This window comes from Arachis hypogaea, chromosome 10 (genome assembly GCF_003086295.3).
Source record: "Arachis hypogaea cultivar Tifrunner chromosome 10, arahy.Tifrunner.gnm2.J5K5, whole genome shotgun sequence".
Taxonomy (NCBI): domain Eukaryota; kingdom Viridiplantae; phylum Streptophyta; class Magnoliopsida; order Fabales; family Fabaceae; genus Arachis; species Arachis hypogaea.
Window position 1 is genome coordinate 4,205,624 of NC_092045.1, and position 23,300 is coordinate 4,228,923.

At 27.0% G+C, this 23,300-nt stretch overlaps 2 protein-coding genes across 2 annotated transcripts; one reads left to right on the forward strand and one right to left on the reverse strand.

Annotated features, from left to right (window-relative positions):
- Positions 1-3,461: 3,461 nt before the first annotated feature.
- Positions 3,462-4,203, reverse strand: LOC112714742 (pathogenesis-related protein 1). Its single transcript, XM_025766409.3, has one exon. The coding sequence runs from the start codon at positions 4,113-4,115 to the stop codon at positions 3,606-3,608; it is 510 nt and encodes a 169-aa protein (XP_025622194.1). The 5' UTR covers positions 4,116-4,203; the 3' UTR covers positions 3,462-3,605.
- Positions 4,204-21,133: 16,930 nt separating this feature from the next.
- Positions 21,134-21,885, forward strand: LOC112718136 (pathogenesis-related protein 1A-like). Its single transcript, XM_025770033.3, has one exon. It carries the CDS (start codon positions 21,183-21,185, stop codon positions 21,675-21,677), a length of 495 nt encoding a protein of 164 aa, XP_025625818.1. The 5' UTR covers positions 21,134-21,182; the 3' UTR covers positions 21,678-21,885.
- The last annotated feature ends 1,415 nt before the right edge of the window (positions 21,886-23,300 follow it).

A 23,300-nucleotide genomic window follows, 5' to 3' on the forward strand; every position in this document is an offset into this window, starting at 1 on the left:
TGACTTGTTTGTTTATAGTACTTTTTTTTAGTTCGATAATACGATAAATTTGTTTATTTTTTGAAATATTATAAATATTTGAATATAAATTAGATAAAAAATTGTATTAAATTTATATATATTTTGTATGAAAACAAGTTTATTTTGTAATTAGAAAAATAAAAAAATTCTATTTTACCTTACAGACGGATTTACAGACAGATTTTCTGTCTGTAAGATGATTTTCCGAAGTTCAAATTACACACGAAAAATCTGTCGAAAAATCGGTCTATAATTACAGACGAAAAATTCGTTTGTAATTACAGACGAAAAATCTGTCTGAAAATCCGTCTGTAATTACAGACAGAAAATTCGTCTGAAAATCTGTCTGTAAATTACAGATGAAAAATCCGTCGGAAAGTTCGTCGCCTTCGAAAAATGGATGCAGAATTTACAGAAGAAAAATCCATCGGTAACTGGTAAAAATCCGTCTGTAATTTTCCGACGGAAAAAAATCCGTTAGTAAATAATTTCCGACGAGACTTTTACAGAAGGACAAAATACGTCGGTAATTTCGTCGGTAACCAAAAAAATCTGTCTGTAATAAAGACTAAATCCGTCTATAAATCTGTCTGTATTAATCCATTTTCTAGTTGTGTATTAATAATAAATTAACAAATAATATTTTAATATCCTATATTTTTCCAAGATCAATAATAAGTTAATAACATAGAAATAGGCATATACAATCAAGTAATTAATTGTGGTTGAATTTTCAGCAGCTATGATTCATGCTAGAAGCCGCCCAACTACTTAATTGGCTAATGCTGTATATTAATCCATTTATATAAAGAATTAGACTTTGTGCACCACATCTAGAAATCAACAAGTAGAAAAAGAACACTTGGAACTTAATTAAGGGAAATTAACTATTTAACTCTGGTTATTAAATGATATAATCTAATCCTTATTTTGACGACTTCAGTTCAAATTTGAGTCCGTCAATACTAATAATACCTCTACTTATACCATAACATATTTTTCCAATAAGTAATCAGCACCGATTTTTCAGTAAGCTTATTTTCCTCCATTGGTTTGTTTGAATTTTTTGTTGTATAGACTTTTTTTTATATATTTATCTTATGCTAATTTTTTTTAATAATAATTAAACCCTAAATCTTTCGATAAAAAAATGTTCCAATATTGTTATGATATTATTTTTTTAATTTTAAAATAATAAAAAATATAAATAGTTATATATATTCTTTCTTTGTTTAGATATATAGTTTGCGATTGCTTTTCCAATAAAATCTCACTTTTAATTACGAAACAAAATTCTAAAAATGTTTCTTTTTTTAACGCAGTTTTTTTAACGTTGTTTAATAAAGTAGATGTTTGATATCAAGGGTAGAACTAGCCTGCCAAAGACCTTAAGCCTAACCAGGAAAAAAAAATCCAAACCCAATAAAATGTTATAAGTGAGATTTGAATTAATTTTATTTAAGAAATTATTATTGATTAATGAATTATCACTTATTTATCAAATCTTTTTAATAAATATATGAAAAAATTTATATCTTATTCAATTTTAGACTTATTTAAATTTTAATTTAATTTAAATTATTTATTTATTAATTAACAGACTTGTTAATAGATTTTAGTTTAGACTAAATTTTTGAACATGTTAAATTCAGCATCTAAACAAGGTTTTAACTTTTAATAAACCTACGGCCAAGATTACACTGCAATAATACAGACTTAGCTTTTTAAAATCTGGTCTGATCTGAATCTATTTTTATTCCTCAGTTGATAAATGCATCTTTTTCTCTTCATTTTTTTATTTTATTAATATTTTTTTGCCATTGTTCAATTATTTGTTTGTGCAGTATACTTAAATGTTTATGGTCATATTATATTAGAAGTAATATTTAATTTTGGTCTCTAAAATTTTGAGCGCTCATTAAAATATATAATTTATGACTTTTGAAAATAACTAAATTAATTCATAAATCTACAAATAGTGAATAAATATTCAATTGTCTCTAGTTCAACTTTCATTAACACAATGCTAAAATAAAATACAAAATGATCAAATAAATGTGCCAAATTAATTATTTAAGATATCTATTTAATCATACTAAAATTTTAGCCATGTCATTTTAATGCTAAAGATATAATAATGCTGATATTTTAATATTCCATATTAGTACTATATTAAATGCAGTTAAATTAAGCTAAAAATAAAAGAAATTTACTATTTGTAAATTCAGAATTAATTTAATTATTTTTAAAAGTCCAAAACTATTTTAATGATCCATAGAAATCTAGAGATTAAAGTACTGGCCTATACCTCTATTGCGTATAACACCTCTCGTTTAAAAATAATATGAAATGGGTTTACGTAAACTCTAGATAATATAGATGCAAATTCCCTTAATTATTACCATTAGAAATTAATGATACTTGCTGCTTAGAAGAACTACGTTTGCTGAGTCTTTTTTTTTTCCGTCTCTAAACTATCTTGCTAAACAAATATGCATATATATTCAGTTCATAGATCATATATATCATCGTATTCTACAAATCTATGCCATGAGAAGAAACCTATAAAAATAAGTATTTATGAGAAGCCGTGAGAAAATAGCGCGATGACTTAGAGAAAAAAAAAATTAGATGTATACTAAAATTAATTATTAAAATTAATTGTATATTAAAAATAAATTAAAATATATGTATTTATATATAATATATATAGTTAATTTTTGTCATTAATTTTAATATACAAATAGTATTTTTATAGAAAAAATATAACCTACAACTTAAAAATCAATGGTAGCTTATTTTAGTGTCTAATTAGAGGTGAATAAAATAAAATATAACAATTATTATTATTATTATTATTTCTATTTAAAAATATGCAAATATATTCAGTTGATATAATATATCATCGTATACTCCAAATCTATGCCATGAGAAGAAACCTATATATAAATATAAGTATTTATTAGAAGCCACGAGAAAATAGAGCGATGACTTAGAGAAAAAAATAAAAAATAATATTAAATATATATTAAAATCAGTTATCAAAATTAAATATATATTAATATAAAATATATATATTAAAATACAAAGTATACATTAAAAATAAATTAAATAATATATATATTTATACATAAATGTATATAACTAATTTTTGTAACTAATTTTGAGGTATAAATTATTTATTTTTTAAAATTTAATTTTTAATCAAATTTTTTAAAATTTATTATTATTTAATTAATTTAAATTTAAATACTCATTTTTACATATTAATTACTTAAAAAATAAAGAAAAATATTTATTTTTTATTTTTTCTCTTTCTTAAAAATTAAATAAAATACAATATTTAAAGAATATTTAATTGCATTGAAAAAATATAACCTACAACTTAAAAATCAATGGTAGTATAATTTAATGTCTAATTAGAAGTGAATAAATTAAAATAAAATATAACAAACATCATTATTATTATTATTATTAATGTTTCCTTATTTCTATTTAAAATTATATATTAAGCAGTTGCTAGCAACTGCTTAATGGAAAGTAGTGGAAACAAGCGATAATATAACATGTATGTATGCAATCAGCTAGTAAGGTTTTCGGCCAATAATATTGCCACGTGGAGCATAGTTACAACTTATAACTGTTCCTCCATTCTTACACCTCTCTTTGGCACACCCAAGATGAATCGAGCTGCGCCAAACCACCTGAGTATAGTGGCCGCAAACCTTGCCGGAGTCACAAGAATTAGAGTTGTAGTGATAGTATTGCTTCTCCGCCACCCACAAGTTCACCGCGGCGGTGCCCGTAAGATCGCCGCTACTCCCTGCAAGGTTCTCTCCATAAGGACCCCCAGAGTGCACCAAGTTACAACTTTCTTTGAGTTTGTTAGTATAGTTTTGTGCAAAAGAAGCAAGGGTTGTATTCCATGTCATTGGACCAACCCCAACTTTGGAACGGGCATTGTTGTGAGCGTTGATGTAGTCTTGGGGTGCGTTTTGTGCATAACAAACTTGTGATGATAATAATAATAATATGGTTAGGGTTATGGCAGCCATGAGAGGAAGCGTTGTTGATGAGATCTTAGTCACACCCATGTTGTGATATTATTTCAAGATCAATATATTTTCTTATAGTATACTAATATATGCATATATTATTTGTGTTCTAGGGTATATATATATATATATATATATGAAGGGGTTTGATGAAAATGTTGGACTTAATATTGTGATTTATTTATAGTGATTTTCACGTGGAAACTAATGAACACTAGTAGAATTTTCAAAATGGTAGTGTATACGGAGAGGACTTAGGAAAACTAACGTGAAAATTAATCAACTAATTATTTAGAAATTCTGGTACCTATCCAGCTGTTCGGTCGTTTAAACCAGTTGCAAGTTACGAACTATTTATTGTAAAAAAATTATTAACTAGTTGGTCATGGCTGCCACGTATACCTCATCATCATCATCATGAATTAACGTTTGAGTATTGAATGGAATTTGTATGTTTGACTTCAAAGGAAAAAAATGTATATGAATAACCAGTTAAGTGATTTTCCTTTTTTTTTTTTTTTTCTTCCAAGAAGAAAGATCTTGCATCAATTTTTGTAAATGATGATCAAAATAAGTGCGATAAACTTTCACCATATGCAAGTTATTTAATTATGTCTTGTCTATAAGTGAAAAATATTATGAATTTGACATTTCTAATTGAGTAAGTAGTAATTTAGAGCCCGAAGCTCATTTTTAATATTTTTAAAAAATAAATTCAAATAAAATTAAAATTTGTATTAGAATTAATACGTAAATTAAAATAAAATTAAAGTCTTAGAAAGGCAGTATTATTTTGATTGAATTTAATTTTAATACATTAATAATATAAAATATTTTATTCTATCGTATAAGGAATTACTCAGATAATAAAGATGTTTGAAATATTTTTTTAAAATATTTTTTAGTAATTAAAATTTAACACATATAATCAATTAAACCGTATTATTTTTATCAAAATTAGGTAAGATAAATTAATTTTACCAAAAAAATAATAAATCAAATGTTAATCTGATCTAAATTAATATTATTTTTTATAAAAAATAACTACAATATCTTTATTATAAAAAATGACTAAAGTATTCTAATTATATATATATATATATATATATATATATATATATATTAATTTTGGGAATTTTAGATTCTAGTAATTTATTTCTCTGCCGTTATAGGATTAGGATTTAGAGTTTCAAAAAAAAAATATATATATATATATATATAATATGAGTATTTTAGTCATTTTTTTATAATAAGGGTATTGTAGTTATTTTTTATAAAAAATAATATTAATTTAGACTAGTTCAAGATTTGAGTCACCATTTTTTCGGTCAAATTAATTTGTCTGATCTAATTTTGACAAAAATAATACGATTTAATCGATTATATGTATTAAATTTTAACTACTAAGACTATCTTTAAAAAAAAAGACATTTTAAACGTTTTTATCTGACTGATTCTATCGTGCAATTACATTCATTTTATCTTTGGATAACCATTCATACGATCAATGTAAAAAATAATTATTTTTACTGATATGGTGTTACGTAATTATATATATATATATATATATATATAATTACTTTACACCAACAGTGCATCAAAATTAAATTCTAAAAAATAAATAAAAAATTTATTATTTATATAAATATTTTGATAAAATAATTAAAATTAATATAAAATTAAAATTAAATTAAAAATAAATATTAAATAACTAATTTTATATTTAATTTTAAACTATTATTTATAATATATAATCTCACAAATATCAATATTTTGTCGGATTGGAATAATATTAGTTATTCTTAGAATATATATATATATATATATATATATATATATATATATATATATATATATATATGAAAAATCTTTCTTACACGTAAACCCCAATCCACCCGATTTTTCATTAAGGAATGGCTTTGGGCGGTGGCTCATGAATACTTACAGATATTTACTATGCTTCGTATGCGTTGTACTTGAATGTGGAGTATAGTAAAGGGACCGATTAATTAAATTAAGTTACTGTTATCGATGTATGTTAGCATATATGCTATTTTAATTCTCGTACTGACTTAATCAAAATTTCCATGTTATTCGTAAAAATCTCCGGATGATCTTATTACTTTTCTTAAATAGCGACTTAGTATATAAGGATGACTATTCAAGTTGGAAGAAAAATACCCAAAATGATAAAATGATAAGAGTAATAGCCAAATATATAGGAACTTAGCATCCATGGTTACGGATGCAGATTATTGAAGAATGCAGAGAGTGGAAGACTTCCATAGTTGACTTGCACTAGTCAGCCGCAAATCACGGGAGTAACTAAATTAAACTAGACAATTTTATCTAGAAGTTAATATTATTTATTTTATATTTAACACTTGCTTGAATAATCCACCAAAAACAAATTGATTTTATGGCATTTGAAATGTGAAACGATATTAGACACTTTTGTTTTATTGAATTCTTACTATTCCTTAATTTTATTTTCAAAATTTTATTATATACTGTACCTATTGAATTACCTATTAGTTCAGAAGGTGTTAGTTATGCATTTATGCTATTAATTTTCACGGTAATACTAAAAAGACAAAAAAATAACCAGAATTCATCTTATTTAATATTTTTAATTATTATAATAATTAATAAATATTAAATAAGTTTTAGTTATTTTTGGTTAATATTTTTTTATTATTAAACATTTTCATAGTTTTTATCTGTTATATTTAAAATTCAATGTAATTCAACAAAAACCGAATCCTCTTAAAGATATAATTGAGTAATTTTTAACTAACCCTTTTATAAATAAGGGGTTAACTATCTTCTATGACAAGTTTTATAATTATTAAAAAAATTACAAATTAAATTAAGATAACTAATACTAATTAACTATTTTTTAGAAAACCAAACTATTCAAGCATGGTAAAATTATTGTTACAAATTATAAGTGTTTTTAAAGAAGACTAATTTTACAATTTTTTCCAAATTTTTGAACCATCCAATTTCTGAATGTTTCAGCCAATCAAAAAAAAAAAAGTTGAAAAGAAAGGTTAAAAAATTAAAAAGAAAAACCAAAATGAAAGGAGGAAAAATTCATGGAAACTCCGTGTGCGTGATTTTGTTGCAGCACTCATGTGTGCAACATCATTTTGAATAGAAATATCAAATATGAAGAAACTAAGTTGGTTATTCTCTCAAGAGACAAACCAAGAGTTGAGAAAAGAGACTTTGAATCAAGACATAACAATAGAATTGGCCAAAATTTGTAGGTCGCTGAATGCAACTAATATGATGATACCGGATAATTATAGAATTGGGTGTTTTAAAAAAATTGAAAAAAAATTAAAAACATTTATAATTTACAAAAATAATTTTTTTATAGTTGAGTGATTTGATTTTTTAAACTTAAGTTAAAGAATCGGTTAATGTTAATTATAATGACTCAAATGAATTTTTTTAATAATCATCAAATATATTATAAAAGATATCTAACCTCTTATTTATGAGAAAATTTGCTAGAAATCACTATATAATTGTGATTTAATTATAAAATTTTTTTGCAAATAATTATTAATAATAATGGGTACTAATAATGTCCTCTCTTTTGTCCTCTAGTAAATTAAATCAATGCATGCATTATTTATTTAAGTGCATCAAATGGCAACTGCAATAGTATTTATTTATTTATAAAAAATAAAATCCTTCATGATGAGGAACAAAAGCATTTTTCTTAAAAAAAAAAAATTGCGGTTCTACCTCGTTACCTTCAATTCTTCAAAGGTGCACCTCAAAAAACCTTTGAAATTGTTGGCCCATGACACCACATTTAGGCCAATAATTCTCTTATAAATACTAATTCAACAATGCTAGGAACCAACTCTATATAAGTCAAGAATCAGCCAACTGGTAAACCAGTGACTTTAACCAGATGTTGTTACTGATAGGCACATGGATGTTTTTTTTTCTTGTAAATTAGATGGTTTTGGATATGATTTCTATGTTTCATGTGTTACGCATTAATAAAACATAATTAACTATATGAAACTAACTAATGAATGATCAAAGCATCTGTTCTGTGATTCTCTCCTAACACTATCGTATCTTCCCTCATGTTTTGAACATGGTCAATAATAATTTAACAAACAAATTAAATTATAAATTAATAAAACTAATTATAATTAATTATATTGTTCTATTCTTGGCTGATTATTAGTTGGTTCCATATACTTTTCCATACTAATTATATACGATAACACATATAATTAATCGCCTTTAATTTTTTTCAATTAAAGAACAAAACTAAAAATGAAGATATTGAGGCTAGTAATAAATTTTGTGTGTGTAATCTCTTGTAATCTCTTATTTTGAGTGTTTAAACTTAAATGGATTTAAATTAGACTACTCATTCAATTCAATCTAAATCGAAAATCGATTAAAACCACACTAATTTAAATTTGATTAGATTCTATTTTTTATAAATAATATGAATCGAATCAAATTTCAGATCTATTTATCAAAACCGATTAAATCCAATCTAAACCGCATAATATACTATAATATCATTACTTTATTATTATATTTATAATTTAACTTATAATATATTTAATTCGTTATATTTTTATATTATCCTGTCTTATTATTATTTAATAAATAATTTATGTTTAAAATATTATTTATTTATTTATTTATTTTAACTAATTTATAATTTTATTTTTATTATTAAATTATTGTTAATTTTTTAAAATATTATTAAAATTTGTTATGTTATTATTAATTATTTAAAATTTGATGTTGAGACTTGTTATATATTTTTAATTTTTTTAATTTATAAAATTATAAATTCAATTCCATCCAAATCATTTAAAATTAGATCAAATCGGATCAATTTTTTTATATTTAGTTTAAATCGCACCGCAATCGCTCCTAAACTCCTAATTTGTTAGCTCAAAATTCTCCAAAAACTATCTTGAGAGTTGAGACTCACAACGTTATACGTTTGTCTGTGAGACAGATTGCGCAGCAGCTTTTGAGCTAGTGACTGGTTGACAAGTTCTACTCTGACATTTTGAAAAAGAAGTGATACAACTGATCTTTGACTTGAAGTTAAGAAGGGATTGAGATATTCGTTTTGAGCTTATCCCGAGAGAAACTAATGTCGTGGCAGATCGATTGGCAAAAATGAAATCTGGAGATAGCGGAACTGATGAGGTTCACCTTTGGCACCAGCCATCAGAGATGGTTTATCCTCTCTTATTATTAAGAACCTAATTTTTTTTCTGCTCTTTTATTTTTTCTCTTAGTTGTTCACCAAAAAAATCAGTAAAATGAAACTCGCAGATAGAATCATATGCACGCGCGCACTTGATTAAGTACATTGGGGATTGCAAGTCAAAGCTATCGCCCGTTGATATTGGTCCTTATGGTGTGAGCTATTGAGTGTTGTTGACACAGAGGAGCCGTTTATAGAGATTACTGGAGCATATGCTGTGGGTGTATGGTGGCACAAAAAAAGTACTATGACGAAAAATCCAACTCATGCGTTGGTGCCTTAGTGGGAATTGCCGTTTATACAGTACTTGCCAGCGTGGCATTTGTTAGTTAGATTAACTAAGTTAATACGCATAGCTAGATCGGTGATATATATATACTCCGACGACTCATGTAACTTACCTCTAACCTAACAAAATTTATTTACATAACACGCATATAAAATTAAAAAAATATTATGGTAAAAATATAAATGATATATATTTATAAATATTTTAATTTATGGTTCTTTAGAATACCACGTAAAGATTAGTGTGTGAGTCTTTATTAGTAAACTACTAAATTTTTTTTTAGACTGTGATTTTATAACTATCATTAGTCTTTTTCAAACCATGGTTTATTTTTAAAATTAATATTTTTATTTATTTTATATTTAAATTAATATTAATCAATTTTTATTTTTTATTAAAAAATTGATTTTTTTATTTCACCTACTGAAAAAATAAATGGAACTAACTTAAGAAATATATAAAAACAAAATAATAATATTATTCTTATACCAAATACTTTTGATATTTATGTTAAAATAATTAATTATGATTTAGAAAAATAAAGAGTTCATGTAATGATTATCACAAAATATTTTAAAATAATGTATATTATAGAAAATACATACGCCTTAAAACTTAGAATGTTTTATATAAATAAAATAAATATTTATTTATTAATATATATAATTCTTGAATATATCAATTATGGATAATAAATGTATAAATTTTAAACGATATGTATTTAAAATAAGTAAAATTTGAAATTAACCAGATTTTAATTTCACCTATAATGTATAGTTAGGATTATGGAGATACGAATATATTAACTAACTAAACGAAATGTAACACAACATCAAAGCATTGATTTTTTGAGATTGGTGTTATATTTTTTGAGTTTATTTTAAAAAAAATATTTTTTATTGTTGAGATGGTTTAATTATGGAATAAATTATCATTTGTACCCATGAAAGTTTAACACGCTGACAAATGTACCCATAAAAAAACGAAAAATAACTTTGTACCCACAAAAGATAGATTTTTATAGACAAATCTATCTAAACCCTAAAAAATTATTTAAAATTTTTAAATTGCCCTCTATTCCTCTACATGATCTTCATCCCCCACAATAGGCTCAATCCTGAACCCATTGGCTTGCTACCACCATAGCCATCAATATCATCACCACTTCCGCCGCCATTATACTCAACCCCATCTTCATCATCGTTGTCTTCAATCTCATGCACCTCAACAACATCATTATCGTCCCCCTCGTCTTCATCTATCTCCTCCCCAACAACATCATCATCGTCCCCTTCGTCTTCATCTATTTCCTCCCGAGACTCATTCTCCTCTTCATCAATTATGGAAAAAAATTTAAACTTTTAAAAAAATCAGGCACCCCACAAATCAGTAACACAAAAAATCAAAGTGAAGGAGAAAAGGATCCACAATTGAGGAACGCAGATATAAACGTGTTGGTAATATTTATTTCTCAAATAAATGTTCTAATTTTAACAGTATCTCTCTCTCTTTCTCTGAATACAATTATTTAATTAAGTTAAGCAAACGAAGCACCCATCTTTGTACAAAAGAGGGAGAGAATAAAAACAACATAGAGACAGAAGACATGCCTACTTTTGATACCTTCAGCATCGACTCCGATCACCACCAAAACCACGCCGACAAAGAAAACTTCTCCGGATACAGCGGCTACTCCAGCTTCTTCAGCAGCAATGTCTCCATCGTTGACCACACTTCTCCGTCTGCTTCACCAGACATCTTCGGTTTCAGCGATCTGGATCTAAGCTACTCTCAGTCTCCCTTCGAACTGGTGCATGTAGCAGAAAATGGTAACGACAACGGCTACCATGATGACAGCGTTTTCGTCTCAGATGAACCAGTGCTTCCAGCGCCTACAGAGATGGGACGCCCTTCGTGAGTGGCGCCAGTGAGAAGCGAAAAATGATGAAATATTTTGGGAATTCAGAAGATTCAAAAAACCTTAATAAGGATGGGGTTGTTGATGTTGATGATGAGAGGAGAAAGAGGCTATTGAGAAAGAGGCAGAAACATCTAGAAGGGAGAACGGTGGGTCGATGATGTTGATGGCTATGGTGGTAGCAAGGAATGAGAGCGGTGGTAGGGACGCAGAGTTTGGAATTGGGGAAGAGAAGATGGGGAATAAAATTATAAATTAAAATTAGATTATATTTAAAAGGCAAATTGAAAATTTTGAATAATTTTTTAAGATTTGGATATATTTGTCTGTAAAAATCTATCTTTTATGGATATAAAGTCACTTTCGTTTTTTGTGGATACATTTGTCAGCGTTTTAAACTTTTATGGGTACAAATGATAATTTATTCTTTAATTATATTACAATAATTTTAAGTAAAATAGATTAGAATAAAAACAAAATAATTTAAGGTATTTTAGCTAGGTTAGTTAGTGTTCCGAAGTGTTATCTAAAAATTAAATTTATTTTGGACCTAGACGTGAGAGTTTCGACTTGTTCACCGAAAAGGCAGTTTATCCAACGTTCTCGCTTAGATGGTAGTGGAAAAATGCCTATAAAAAATTTTGATGCCTAAGTCAACAAAATTTTATGCAGGTTTTAAGTCAAGGGACTGCAGGTTGTGGCAGACTCGTACCTTATGTGAGTCCCTTAAAACCTACATAAACTTTTTGTTGACTTAGGCACCAAAATTTCTTGTAGGCATTTTTCACTATCGTCCAGGTGAGGACGTCAGATAAATCGCCATTTCAGTGAATAAGTCAAAACTCTCACCCAAGGTTGTCAAACTCGCGAATCTAAGTAAACTCGTGGAACTGACCTAGACTCGACTCGCGAGTTAACTCATAGACTCGTACGAGTTCACCTATTATGAAGTTTATATATATCATACATAATGTATATTTACTCAATTCTAACCCCTCAAAATTAATAATATCAATCTTAAAGCACATAATAAATTAAAATAATAGCATACATTATAACAAATACTTTAAAATACACATTCAAATCCTCTATAATTATTCTTATACAAATACAACATAGAACACACAAAATTAAAAATTCTAAATCTGTAATACTAAATCTTTAATTGAACATTGAACAATATCAAATAATCAAATTAACTCTAATCAAAATAATTAATTACTAATCAGTCATGAATGGATGAACCATCTCGCCATCTAACATAAACGATAAGTAATAGGCTAAAATTAGAAGTAATAAAATTTAAAAAGCAAAAAAAAAAAAACAAAATCAAGAAGCAATGGCTCAGAAAATGACAAAAGGCATACAAAAAATAGAGGATACAGAAGAAAAGAAGGGGCAAAGTCCCAACAACAACAGATCGAAGATAAGGGTGCAGCAGGCAGCGGTGGTGAGGGTGCAGCAGCAACACAAAACGACAGCGACAAATAGTCATAGATTTTACGACGGTGCAAACCAAAACAGAGATAGGACTATAGGAGAAGTAGTCGAACTCATGAACGGTGATAACACCATGGAGTTGCGGATAGTGGAGATGTGAAGAAATACAAAGTAGAGGGCAATATAGGTAAAATTCACAAAAACAATGGCACAAATCAGAGTAGAGGTAGTAGACGTAGGCAAACAACGGCAGTTCGACGGGAAACGGCAACTGCAGCAGAACATGGAGAAAGTGAGACTTGAGAGAAACGATGCAGATGAGTGAGTTGCGAGTGAGGTTTCTTTCATTATTTGGGAGTGTTATCGTAACCCTAATAAAAAAAGTATTTTTTGGTTTTAAAATGACATTTTTTTTAGCAAAAAGTGAGTTTTTTTTTTACATTTTTTGGATCTCTTGTCTAAGTCCAAATTAATTTTGTTTTTAGGTAACACTTCGGAATACTAACGAAACTAAAATGCCTCAAAATTGTTTTGTTTTTATTCTGATCTATTTAACTTAAAATTATTGTAATATAACTAAATAATAAAAAATATTTTTTTCTAAAATAAACTCAAAATATAATACCAATCCCAAAAATTCAGTGTCTCGATGATGTGTTACATCTCGTTTAGTCAGTTGATATTTTTCGTATCTTCATAGTCTTAATTATACATTACAAGTGAAATTAAAATCTGGTCAATTTTAAATCTTACTTATTTCAGATGCACATCGTCTAAAATTTGTGTATTTATTATGCATAATCAATGTATTCAAGAATTATATATATTGGTAAATAAATATTTATTTTATTTATATAAAACATTCTAAATTTTAAGGTGTATACATTTTTTATAGTATACATTATTTTGATATTAATATTTTGTGATAATTATTACACGAACTCTTTTTATTTTACTAAAACATAATTAGTTAATAATAATCTTACTTTAACATAAATATCAAAAGTATTTTCTATAAGAATAATATTATTATTTTGTTTTTATATTTTTCATAAGTTACTTCCATTTATTTTTTCAGCCTTTTTAAGGCGAAATGAAAAATCAAATTTTTTAATAAAAAATAAAAATTAATTAATACTAATTTAAATATAAAATAAATAAAAATATTAATTTTAAAAATAGACCATGGTGTAAGACTAATGACAGTTATAAAGTCACGGTTTAATAAAAAAAAAAATAAAGTATCGTTTTTGTCCCCAACATTTGGGATAAGTCCTATTTGTATCCCTAACATTTAAATCGTCCTATTTGTATTCCTAACGTTTATAAAAGTGATTCAGTGTTATCCTACTATCAATTATACTAACAAATCAGATTATATTTTTCTATTATTCTTACTTGAATATATTCATTCTCAATTAGGTCTCACTTGGATGTGTTCGATTTTAATATTATGCCCACTATTTGTGTTTAGATTCAATTATGTCCCTAGAAAAGTGAATTATATAAATGTTGTAGGAATTAGTTTCAACTTTTGATGAGCTATTTTTCGGAGTGGATCATCGATTCTATTCCAGACATTTGTATTCTAACTTCAAGAAGACATTTTTAAAACTCAAACTAAAGCGTTCATGATGTCTAATTGACGGCAAAATAACATTGAATCACTTTTACAAACGCTAGAGATACAAATATGATGATGTAAATGTTAGGGACACAAATAGAATTTACCCCAAATATTGAGAAAAAAAAACGATACTTTACTCAAAAAAAATTAGTAACTTACTAATAGAGACACACACTAGTCTCTTGACACGTGGTGCTTCAAAAAATCACAAATTAAAATATTTGTAAATATGTATCATTTGCATCTTTACCATAACACTCCCCATAAAATTATTGTATCCTGAATTTTTCTTCTTCTTCCTCTTCTTCCTTTTTTTCTCATTCTTTTTTGTGTTTCTCTTTATTTTTTTTCACGTGTTTTATTTCTATCGTTGTTTTTTATTACTTTTGTTATTGTTGTATTTTTTTCTACTCCTATTTTTATTGATTTTGCAAGATTATGTAATTTTTTTGTTTGATTTTTTTATCCAAAAAAAATGATGAGAATATAAAATAAGAAAATGAAAAAGAAGAAGCAGTAAAAGATGAAAAGGAGGAGGAAGAAAAAGAGTTTTAAATTATGCAGAACTTATCAGCACACATAGACCGAAAATTCTTAAATAATACACTCAAATATCTTTGTGTTATACCCAAATATCTTCGTGTTACACCCAAATTTGCTACAAATATAGAAAAATATTTTTTCTAATACTGCATTTTTTCTTCTTTTTTTTTCTTATTTCTTTCTTTCTTTTAGTTGAATGAATGTAAGTTCATCCTCTTCTAAGTAATTTTGTACCATTATGTGTTTTTTTCTCTTCTTTGTTTGATTTTTTTTGTTTTTATTCTTGTTAAGAGAGTAAAACAAGAAAAAAACTTAAGGTAAAACAAAAAGAAAAAGATGAATAAGAAAAAAAAAAGAAAAAGATGGTGATGATGAACTGATGTTGATAGAAAAAAAAAGAAGAAGAAGCAGCGGAAGATGAGGAGGAGAAAGAGGAAGAGTTTTAAATTATACAGAACTTATCAGCATATATACATCAAAAATTCTTAAACAATACACTCAAATATCTTCGTGTTACACCCAAATATCTTCGTGTTACACCCAAATTTACTGCAAATACAGAAAAATATTTCCTCTAACATTGCATTTTTCTTCTTCTTCTTCTTTTTCTTATTTCTTTCTTTCTTTTAGTTGAATGAATGTAAGTTCATCTTCTTCTTTTTTGTTTGATTTTTTTTGTTTTTATTTTTGTTAAGAGAGTAAAACAAGAAGAAATTTGAGAAGGTAAAAGAAAAAGAAAAAGATGAATAAGAAAAAAAGAAGAAAAAGATGATGATGATGATAAAAAAAAAAGAAGTAGCACAAGATGAGGAGGAGAAAGATGAAGAGTTTTGAATTATACAGAACTTATCAGCACACATATACCAAAAATTCTTAAATAATACACTCAAATATCTTCATGTACACCCAAATATTTTCGTATTACACTAAAATTTGCTGCAGATACAGAAAAAATATTTTCTTTAATGCAGAACTTTTACATTACATTCAATTCAAACCATCAACGATGAACAACAATTTTCACAAACAAAACAACATTATTCACCTGCAGAATCATAAACTACTAACGAAAATATTAAATAGAATCGAACCACATCTCAACCACTTGATTGGATTTAAAATAATAACAATTTTGTTCTGGTTCAATTAACAATTTGAACTTGATAAATTGTTCATTATTTTCAACAACGAGGTAACTGATGATGAGAGAGAAAGAGAAAAAGGAAGAAGGAGAAAAATTTTCAATGAAAAAAAGGAGGAGGAAGAGGTGGTGGTGTTGGTGACGACAATAACGAAAGAAGAAGAACGTACAGCAAAAAAAAAAAGAAGAACGTACAATAACGACATAAAAAGACCGTGCGTACATGAATATAAATGACTTGTATAGTATAGACTTGTATCGAAAAATAATTTATACGTGGAGAATATTTCATATAATTAACAATAATTGTAGTTGAGATTCATCATTATTGATAATGAGTAGAAAGAGCCAGCTCAGCTTTCTCTAGGTTTCCATTATCTCTCTGCCGTCATGCATGAATATAATTCATGCATTATTGCATGCTCCAGAACATGAATCCTTAACAAATAGAATATATTTATATATAGTTACAAAGACTTGCTGAGTTATAACTTTTATAAAATATAATTTGACAAAAATAATGAAATATCACTACAACATTGTTGACAGATACCACGAATATTTTATCGGAGAGTGTGGTAATTTGGATAGACGCTATAATATTACATAAATTTAACGACAGTTTTTATTAAATCGCTGTAAAATGGTTGTTTTATGGCGATTGGTCTGACGGATGTGTAGTCGTTACTACTTTTGTATTGATTTAGCGGCAATTTATAAGTCACTACCATAAAATTACAATGCTCGAATATGTTTTTACTTTTTGAATTTATAGTACAATTTCAAAAAAAAATGTTGCGACAAAAAATATCAAAAATGACTTTAAACAAAATAATTTAAAATAATATTTAAAATTTTTCTATCATGTGAACAAATGTAGTAATTAAATTTGCTCGTTTAATTTAAGATCTTTTAAATTTGTGTTTAAATATAAATTTAAAAAAAAATATTGCTGTCTATCATTACTTCGTAAAAATAAAACAAAGTTCAATTAAACATCAAGGAAGGCTTCTTTCAAATTGCACCTTATGTAACCCGAATAAATATTTAATATTATAATCCTAACCATTAAAATATGATAAATCAACCCAATTTTTAAAATCAAAGATTAGCAAGTCCATTATATCATCAATTACTAGTGCTTTATTTAGATCACACTTCTCTTGAAATATCGTATTGACTTAGCAAAAAATATTCTATTATAAATCTACATACTTTACGTGCTAAAGAATTTGATAAATTATCTTTAAACTATGATTTTTTGTTCATATCGAAGCCTCTATATGCAACTTGTACTTCATCTTTTTTTCATTGTCCATGTAAAGTTTCATTGTCTTCTTCCAAAGTTTTATTTAGATCGAAATGCATGGCAATGTCAGTTTCAAGAGATGCGACCTCAATAAAATTGTGACGGGTCTCAATCTTTGTTCCATTTAAAATATTATTATTAATTATTTTGTCTGAATCTTCACCTAAATCTAAAAATTTTACATACATAAAACAATGTAAGTCTTCTCAAATTATAATAAGAACTCCGAAGTTTAATTAGATGTTAATTTAGGAAAAAAGATATATTAAAATGTTAAGACATCTTTTAAATACCAAACAAAATAAACAAGTATCATTTGCCTTAATAATTTCGGAGCGCATTTGTTTTCGTTAAAAAGTTATGTAAGATACAATTTTATTATCTTCATTTTTTTTTTAGCCGTGTCCTATCTTAAAGAAATTCGAGAATCGTCGCTAATCATTTTGCAATGATAAAAAATGATCACTATCTGACTTAAAAATTGTCGCTACCGGCTGAGATTTTTGTAGTGAATTAAAAATAGTTCAAAATTTATTTTCTATATTTTTAGCCATCTCAAAATCTCACAAAAATGCTTCATCTTCAAACACTATGCAATAGATAGAGATTTAGCTTATATATATATGATGTTAATCTTTTGCTTAATGATGAATAATGAAAATCACTATAGCTAGGTTTATTTAGTGAACCAAGCCCAAGTCCGTTAGTTTTGCTTGATTGGTCACGTTAGATGAAACATGAAAAAGTATAGATAGATAATAAAAATATTAAATAATGTAAATAATGGATATATTGAATGTTCAGTTCAATAAATGCAAATGATTATGTTCATTTTTTTTAATTAAATAGTTATTTTTTTATTCGATTTATTCATACACAATTAACAATAGTTAGATGTTTAATTCATTAGATATGCAAATAGTTATCCTAATGTTAAGATTTAAAAAGTAATTTAGGGTATAATATTTTTTTATTTTATTGAATCAATTGTAGAGTCTATTATTTATATTATTTATAAAAATTATTGCCTATTTAACAAAATCGAGTATGTATTTGACTCTTTGATTCGGTGGGTCACATGCCTTAATTTTAATATGAAAGGGCAGGTTCATTGGTTTTACTTAAATAATTAGATCTTTGGATATCTATATCATTTCACTGCTCTAATAATTAATATTAATAATAATGGTACAATATTCTCTCTTTTGTCCTCAAGTAATAAATTAAATAAATGTATCCAATCAAGTGCATCAAATGGCAACTACGTTAGTATTTATTTGAAAAAATCCTCGTTGATGAACAACAAAAATATTTTTCTTAAAAAAGAAGTGCTACTTAGTTGCCTTCAAAGGTGCATACACAACATTATTTAGGCTACTAATTCTCTTAAAAATACCAATCATATACTACTATACAAATAACTCAATCGCCTCTGATTTCTTTTCAATCAGAGAACAAAACAAAAAATGAAGATATCATTGGTGGGGCTAATAATAATAAGTTTCATGTGTGCACTACTCCCTGAGTGTTTAGCTCAAAATTATCCAGAAGACTATCTTAAAATTCTCAACGCTGCACGTGCAGAAGTTGGAGTTAAACCACTATAGTGGGACTCACAACTAGAATCATATGCATACGCGCACTTGAGTAAGCACATTGGGGATTGCATGCATGCCGACTCTATCGTATGGTCCTTATGGTGAGTGTGTGGTTGGACCAGAAAAAACATTACGACGAAAAATCCAACTCATGCGTTGGTGGTTTTTGCTTTTGCTATATTCAGAGTGTTTGGCATCACACTACTTATGTAGGTTGTGCTAGAGTCAAATGCAACAATGGATTCCACATGGTTTCTTGTAACTATAACCCTCCAGCATTAAAATTTCCTGGTGAACGCACCCTACTAATTAATTAATTAATTAATAAGTACCAACGTTCTGTGGACTATGGAGTAATAATCTGTGGTACAATCTTTTTCATATCATAATTATATAAATTCTGAGGCTTTAATTAGTGCCAATATACACGAATTTGGGTATAAATTTGTGACTCTGTTGTGTTAGTGTGTGCACCGTACATATTGTTATTGTCACAAGTGTGAGGGGTGTTGAAATTAGTCCCACATTAAAGAAATTAAAGAAGAGTGAGGCATTTATAAGATAAGAGACCCATTAATTTGACACCTTAACGTTTTGAATTGGATGTAGTGTTTTTTCATCTTATATTTTTTTATTTGACTCTTTCTCAAAATCAAAAAATAAAAAAGAAAAGAGTAAATATAAAGAACAAATAGTTAGAAACCTAAAAGAACATTTACTCAAAAAGATAAAGAACATTCACTCAAGAAAAATGTCTGCACTTAATTAATACTACTTTTTCTCAAAAAGTTGGAAAAAGCTTGACTCTTTCAAGAGAGAAGCAAAAGGATTAAGATCATAATACATCAAATTCTTAAGCCAAGCAATAACACAAATATGTTTCATCTTTGACTGCTTGATAGAGATTCGGCAAATAGATTCTTTGAAAAGAAAGAAAAATGTTATTTCAATGATTTTCGAAAAATGTTAGTTTTGCAACTTAATCATGCATCATCGTACGATCTATCGAATAGAAGATATATAGTTTTTCTTGTGGAATCATTTTTCTAAAAATTTAAATTAATAAAAGAAGACACTCTAATATATTCTCTCATACAAAATTTTTATATAATTTTTTATTGGTTTTGTATTAATCTTTTTTAATTAATAAAAATTAAACTCTAAATTTGAAGTTATAAAAATCCTGAATACCATATCATGAATTTCCTTCAAAGACTTGTAGAGATTCAACACTTTAGTTATGATGTTAATCTTTTTCTACTATATTTAGGATAAAACTTAACGAGACATACATTGTATTATGGATGAAATATTTGTAGTTTCAAAGATTTGCTTAATGATGAATGATGAAAATCACCATGTTTATTTACTTGATTGGTCACGCGATAGATGAAGTATTCGAACTCTCGACCAAAAACTCATTTTGGTTCACTAAAAATCGAACTCTTAACCTTTCGGATCTAGCACTCTACTATTATGTCATGATATCACTTATCCCAAAAGGAAAAGTCTAAGGGACTATCAGTTTTATTGAATTTTGGCCAGCATGTAACCAACAGAGGAAGGTGAGCCATTGGATGAAATCTCACACCAATCTCACACCATCAAATCATCATTGATGGCTAATTGATGACTAACAATCACAAAAATTGCTGGCCCCTTAGCATTGCTCATCCCAAAAACTTCAGTTGATGGGAAAAAGTAACACTAATGGTTATATCTCTAATACTTCATAAACCTCCATTGTGCACATTATACAAATATTTCATTGTCTCCTCATACTTTTTCATTATATATATATATTAGCGGTGCTCACTAGTTACCTTCAAGGTGCACATCAAAACAAGCTTTGAAATTGTTGACCCTTGATGCAACATTTAGGCCAATAATTCTCTTATAAATACGAGTCATATACTACACAAATATCACAATCGTCTTTAATTTTTGCAATCAAAGAACAATATTAAAAATGAAGATATTATTAGTGTGGCTAATGATAAGTTTAGTGTGTGTACTCCCTTGGTGTTTATCAGCACAAAATTCTCCAGAAGATTATCTTGAAGCTCACAACACAGCACGTGCAGAAGTTGGGGTTAAACCACTAAAATGGGACGGGAGACTAGAATCATATGCATACCTGCACCTGAGTCAGAAAACCGAGCATTGCATACCGTTTCAATCGGATGGTCCTTATGGTGAGAACACAGTGAGTGGTGTTAAAGCAACGGGAGCATTCAGAAAGCTTACTGGAGTACAAGCTGTGGGCGTATGGGTGGCACAGAAACAATACTATGACGAAAAATCCAACTCATGCATTGGAGGTTACTGTGGTCACTATATGCAGGTTGTTTGGCGTGACACTACTCATGTTGGTTGCGCTAGGGTCCAATGCGACAATGGAGCCTACATGGTTTCTTGTAACTATAGCCCTCCAGGAAATTTGCGTGATCAACGACCCTACTAATTAATAAGTACCAACATCTTATGGACTATGGAGTAGTATAATAATCTGCTATATATTATAGGGCTTTAATTATTAGTGCAAATATACAAGAATTTAGGTATAAGTTTGTGAGCCTGTGTTAGTGTTTTCCGTGAGGAATCTTTTCATGTAATATTTTTATGTTTGGCTGGATGCGTTTAAAAGGTTAAAAATGCCTGCATTTAATTAATACTATTTTTTTTAGAAAGTTAAAAACAGCATGACTCTTTTAAGAAAGGAGCAAAAGGACTAAGACCATAATTCACATCTCAAATTTATAAGACAAGCAATCACACAAAAGTAAATTTCTACATCCAAATCATAATTCTAATCAAGTTTACAAAAATAAATCTCTTATGTATATATTTAAAAGTTTTCTAAACCATACAAAAAATGTTTGCACTAAATTAGTACTATTTTGTTTTGGAATATTAAAGATAGATATAATAATTATTTATATGTCTTTTTTTATTAATTTAAAATTTTGATATAAATAATATTATAATAAAAAATTCAAAAAAATATATATAAATAATTATATTTGTAATATATTTTCTCGTATAAAATCTCTTTATGGTTTATGAAAAAAATTTTATATGAATTTTTCAACGAAAATCACTATAGGTTATTTAGTGAACTGTTGTGATAAACATAAAGGATATGGATGTCCATGCAAGTGACTCAGTTTTTATGTTACTAATAGAGAATGAAATTAATATGGGTTGAAAACATTCCTCCCATATGCTTATAAATAGGAGGTTAACCTCCGTTGTTAACACACACAATAATAAACAAATACTCTCTCTTTATGTTGCAATCAAATACTCTTCTCTTTATATTTCTTCTACAATTCTTTCTCTTCTTTTATTTTATTAGTATTTTAAATTCTCTTTTCTATTACTCTTTACATATTATATTAATAGCAATATTAATCATCTTTATTATATTGAGATAGTAACAATAAACATATGCGATTTTCTCTCTTTATTTTTAATACTTCTTTCTATCTTTATATATATATATATATATATATATATATATATATATATATATATATATATATACACATTACGACATATAATATTATTATATATATATAAATTATTATTGAGCTAATTATTTTAATACTAGAGTCTTCTATTTATACATCTTTATTTTATATATATCTTTTATTTTACAACACGTTATCAGCACGAGACTCTGATCAAATTCCTAGAAAGACTCAGGTAACAAATTTTCATTATGTCGAAACTTTCTTATCTTGAATTCAATGCTCTTGATATATCTGGAAACAATTATTTATCATGGATACTAGATGCTGAAATCCATCTTGATTCAATGGATCTTGGAGATACCATTAAGGCTGAAAATAATGCATCCCAGAAGGATAAAGCTAAAGCCATGATTTTCCTTCGTCGTCATCTTGACGAAGGATTGAAAAATGAATATCTTACATTAAAAGATCCTGCAGATCTTTGGAAAGACCTTGAAGAAAGGTATAATCATCAGAAAACGGTGATACTTCCTCAAGCCCGATATGAATGGACGCATTTGCGTTTACAAGATTTTAAATCTATAAATGAATATAATTCTGTAATGTTTTGA

Excerpts from the sequence above, each read along its gene's own strand:
- LOC112718136 (XM_025770033.3), top strand. The coding sequence starts at position 21,183 with ATGAAGATATTATTAGTGTGGCTAATGATAAGTTTAGTGTGTGTACTC.
- LOC112714742 (XM_025766409.3), bottom strand. The coding sequence starts at position 4,115 with ATGGGTGTGACTAAGATCTCATCAACAACGCTTCCTCTCATGGCTGCC.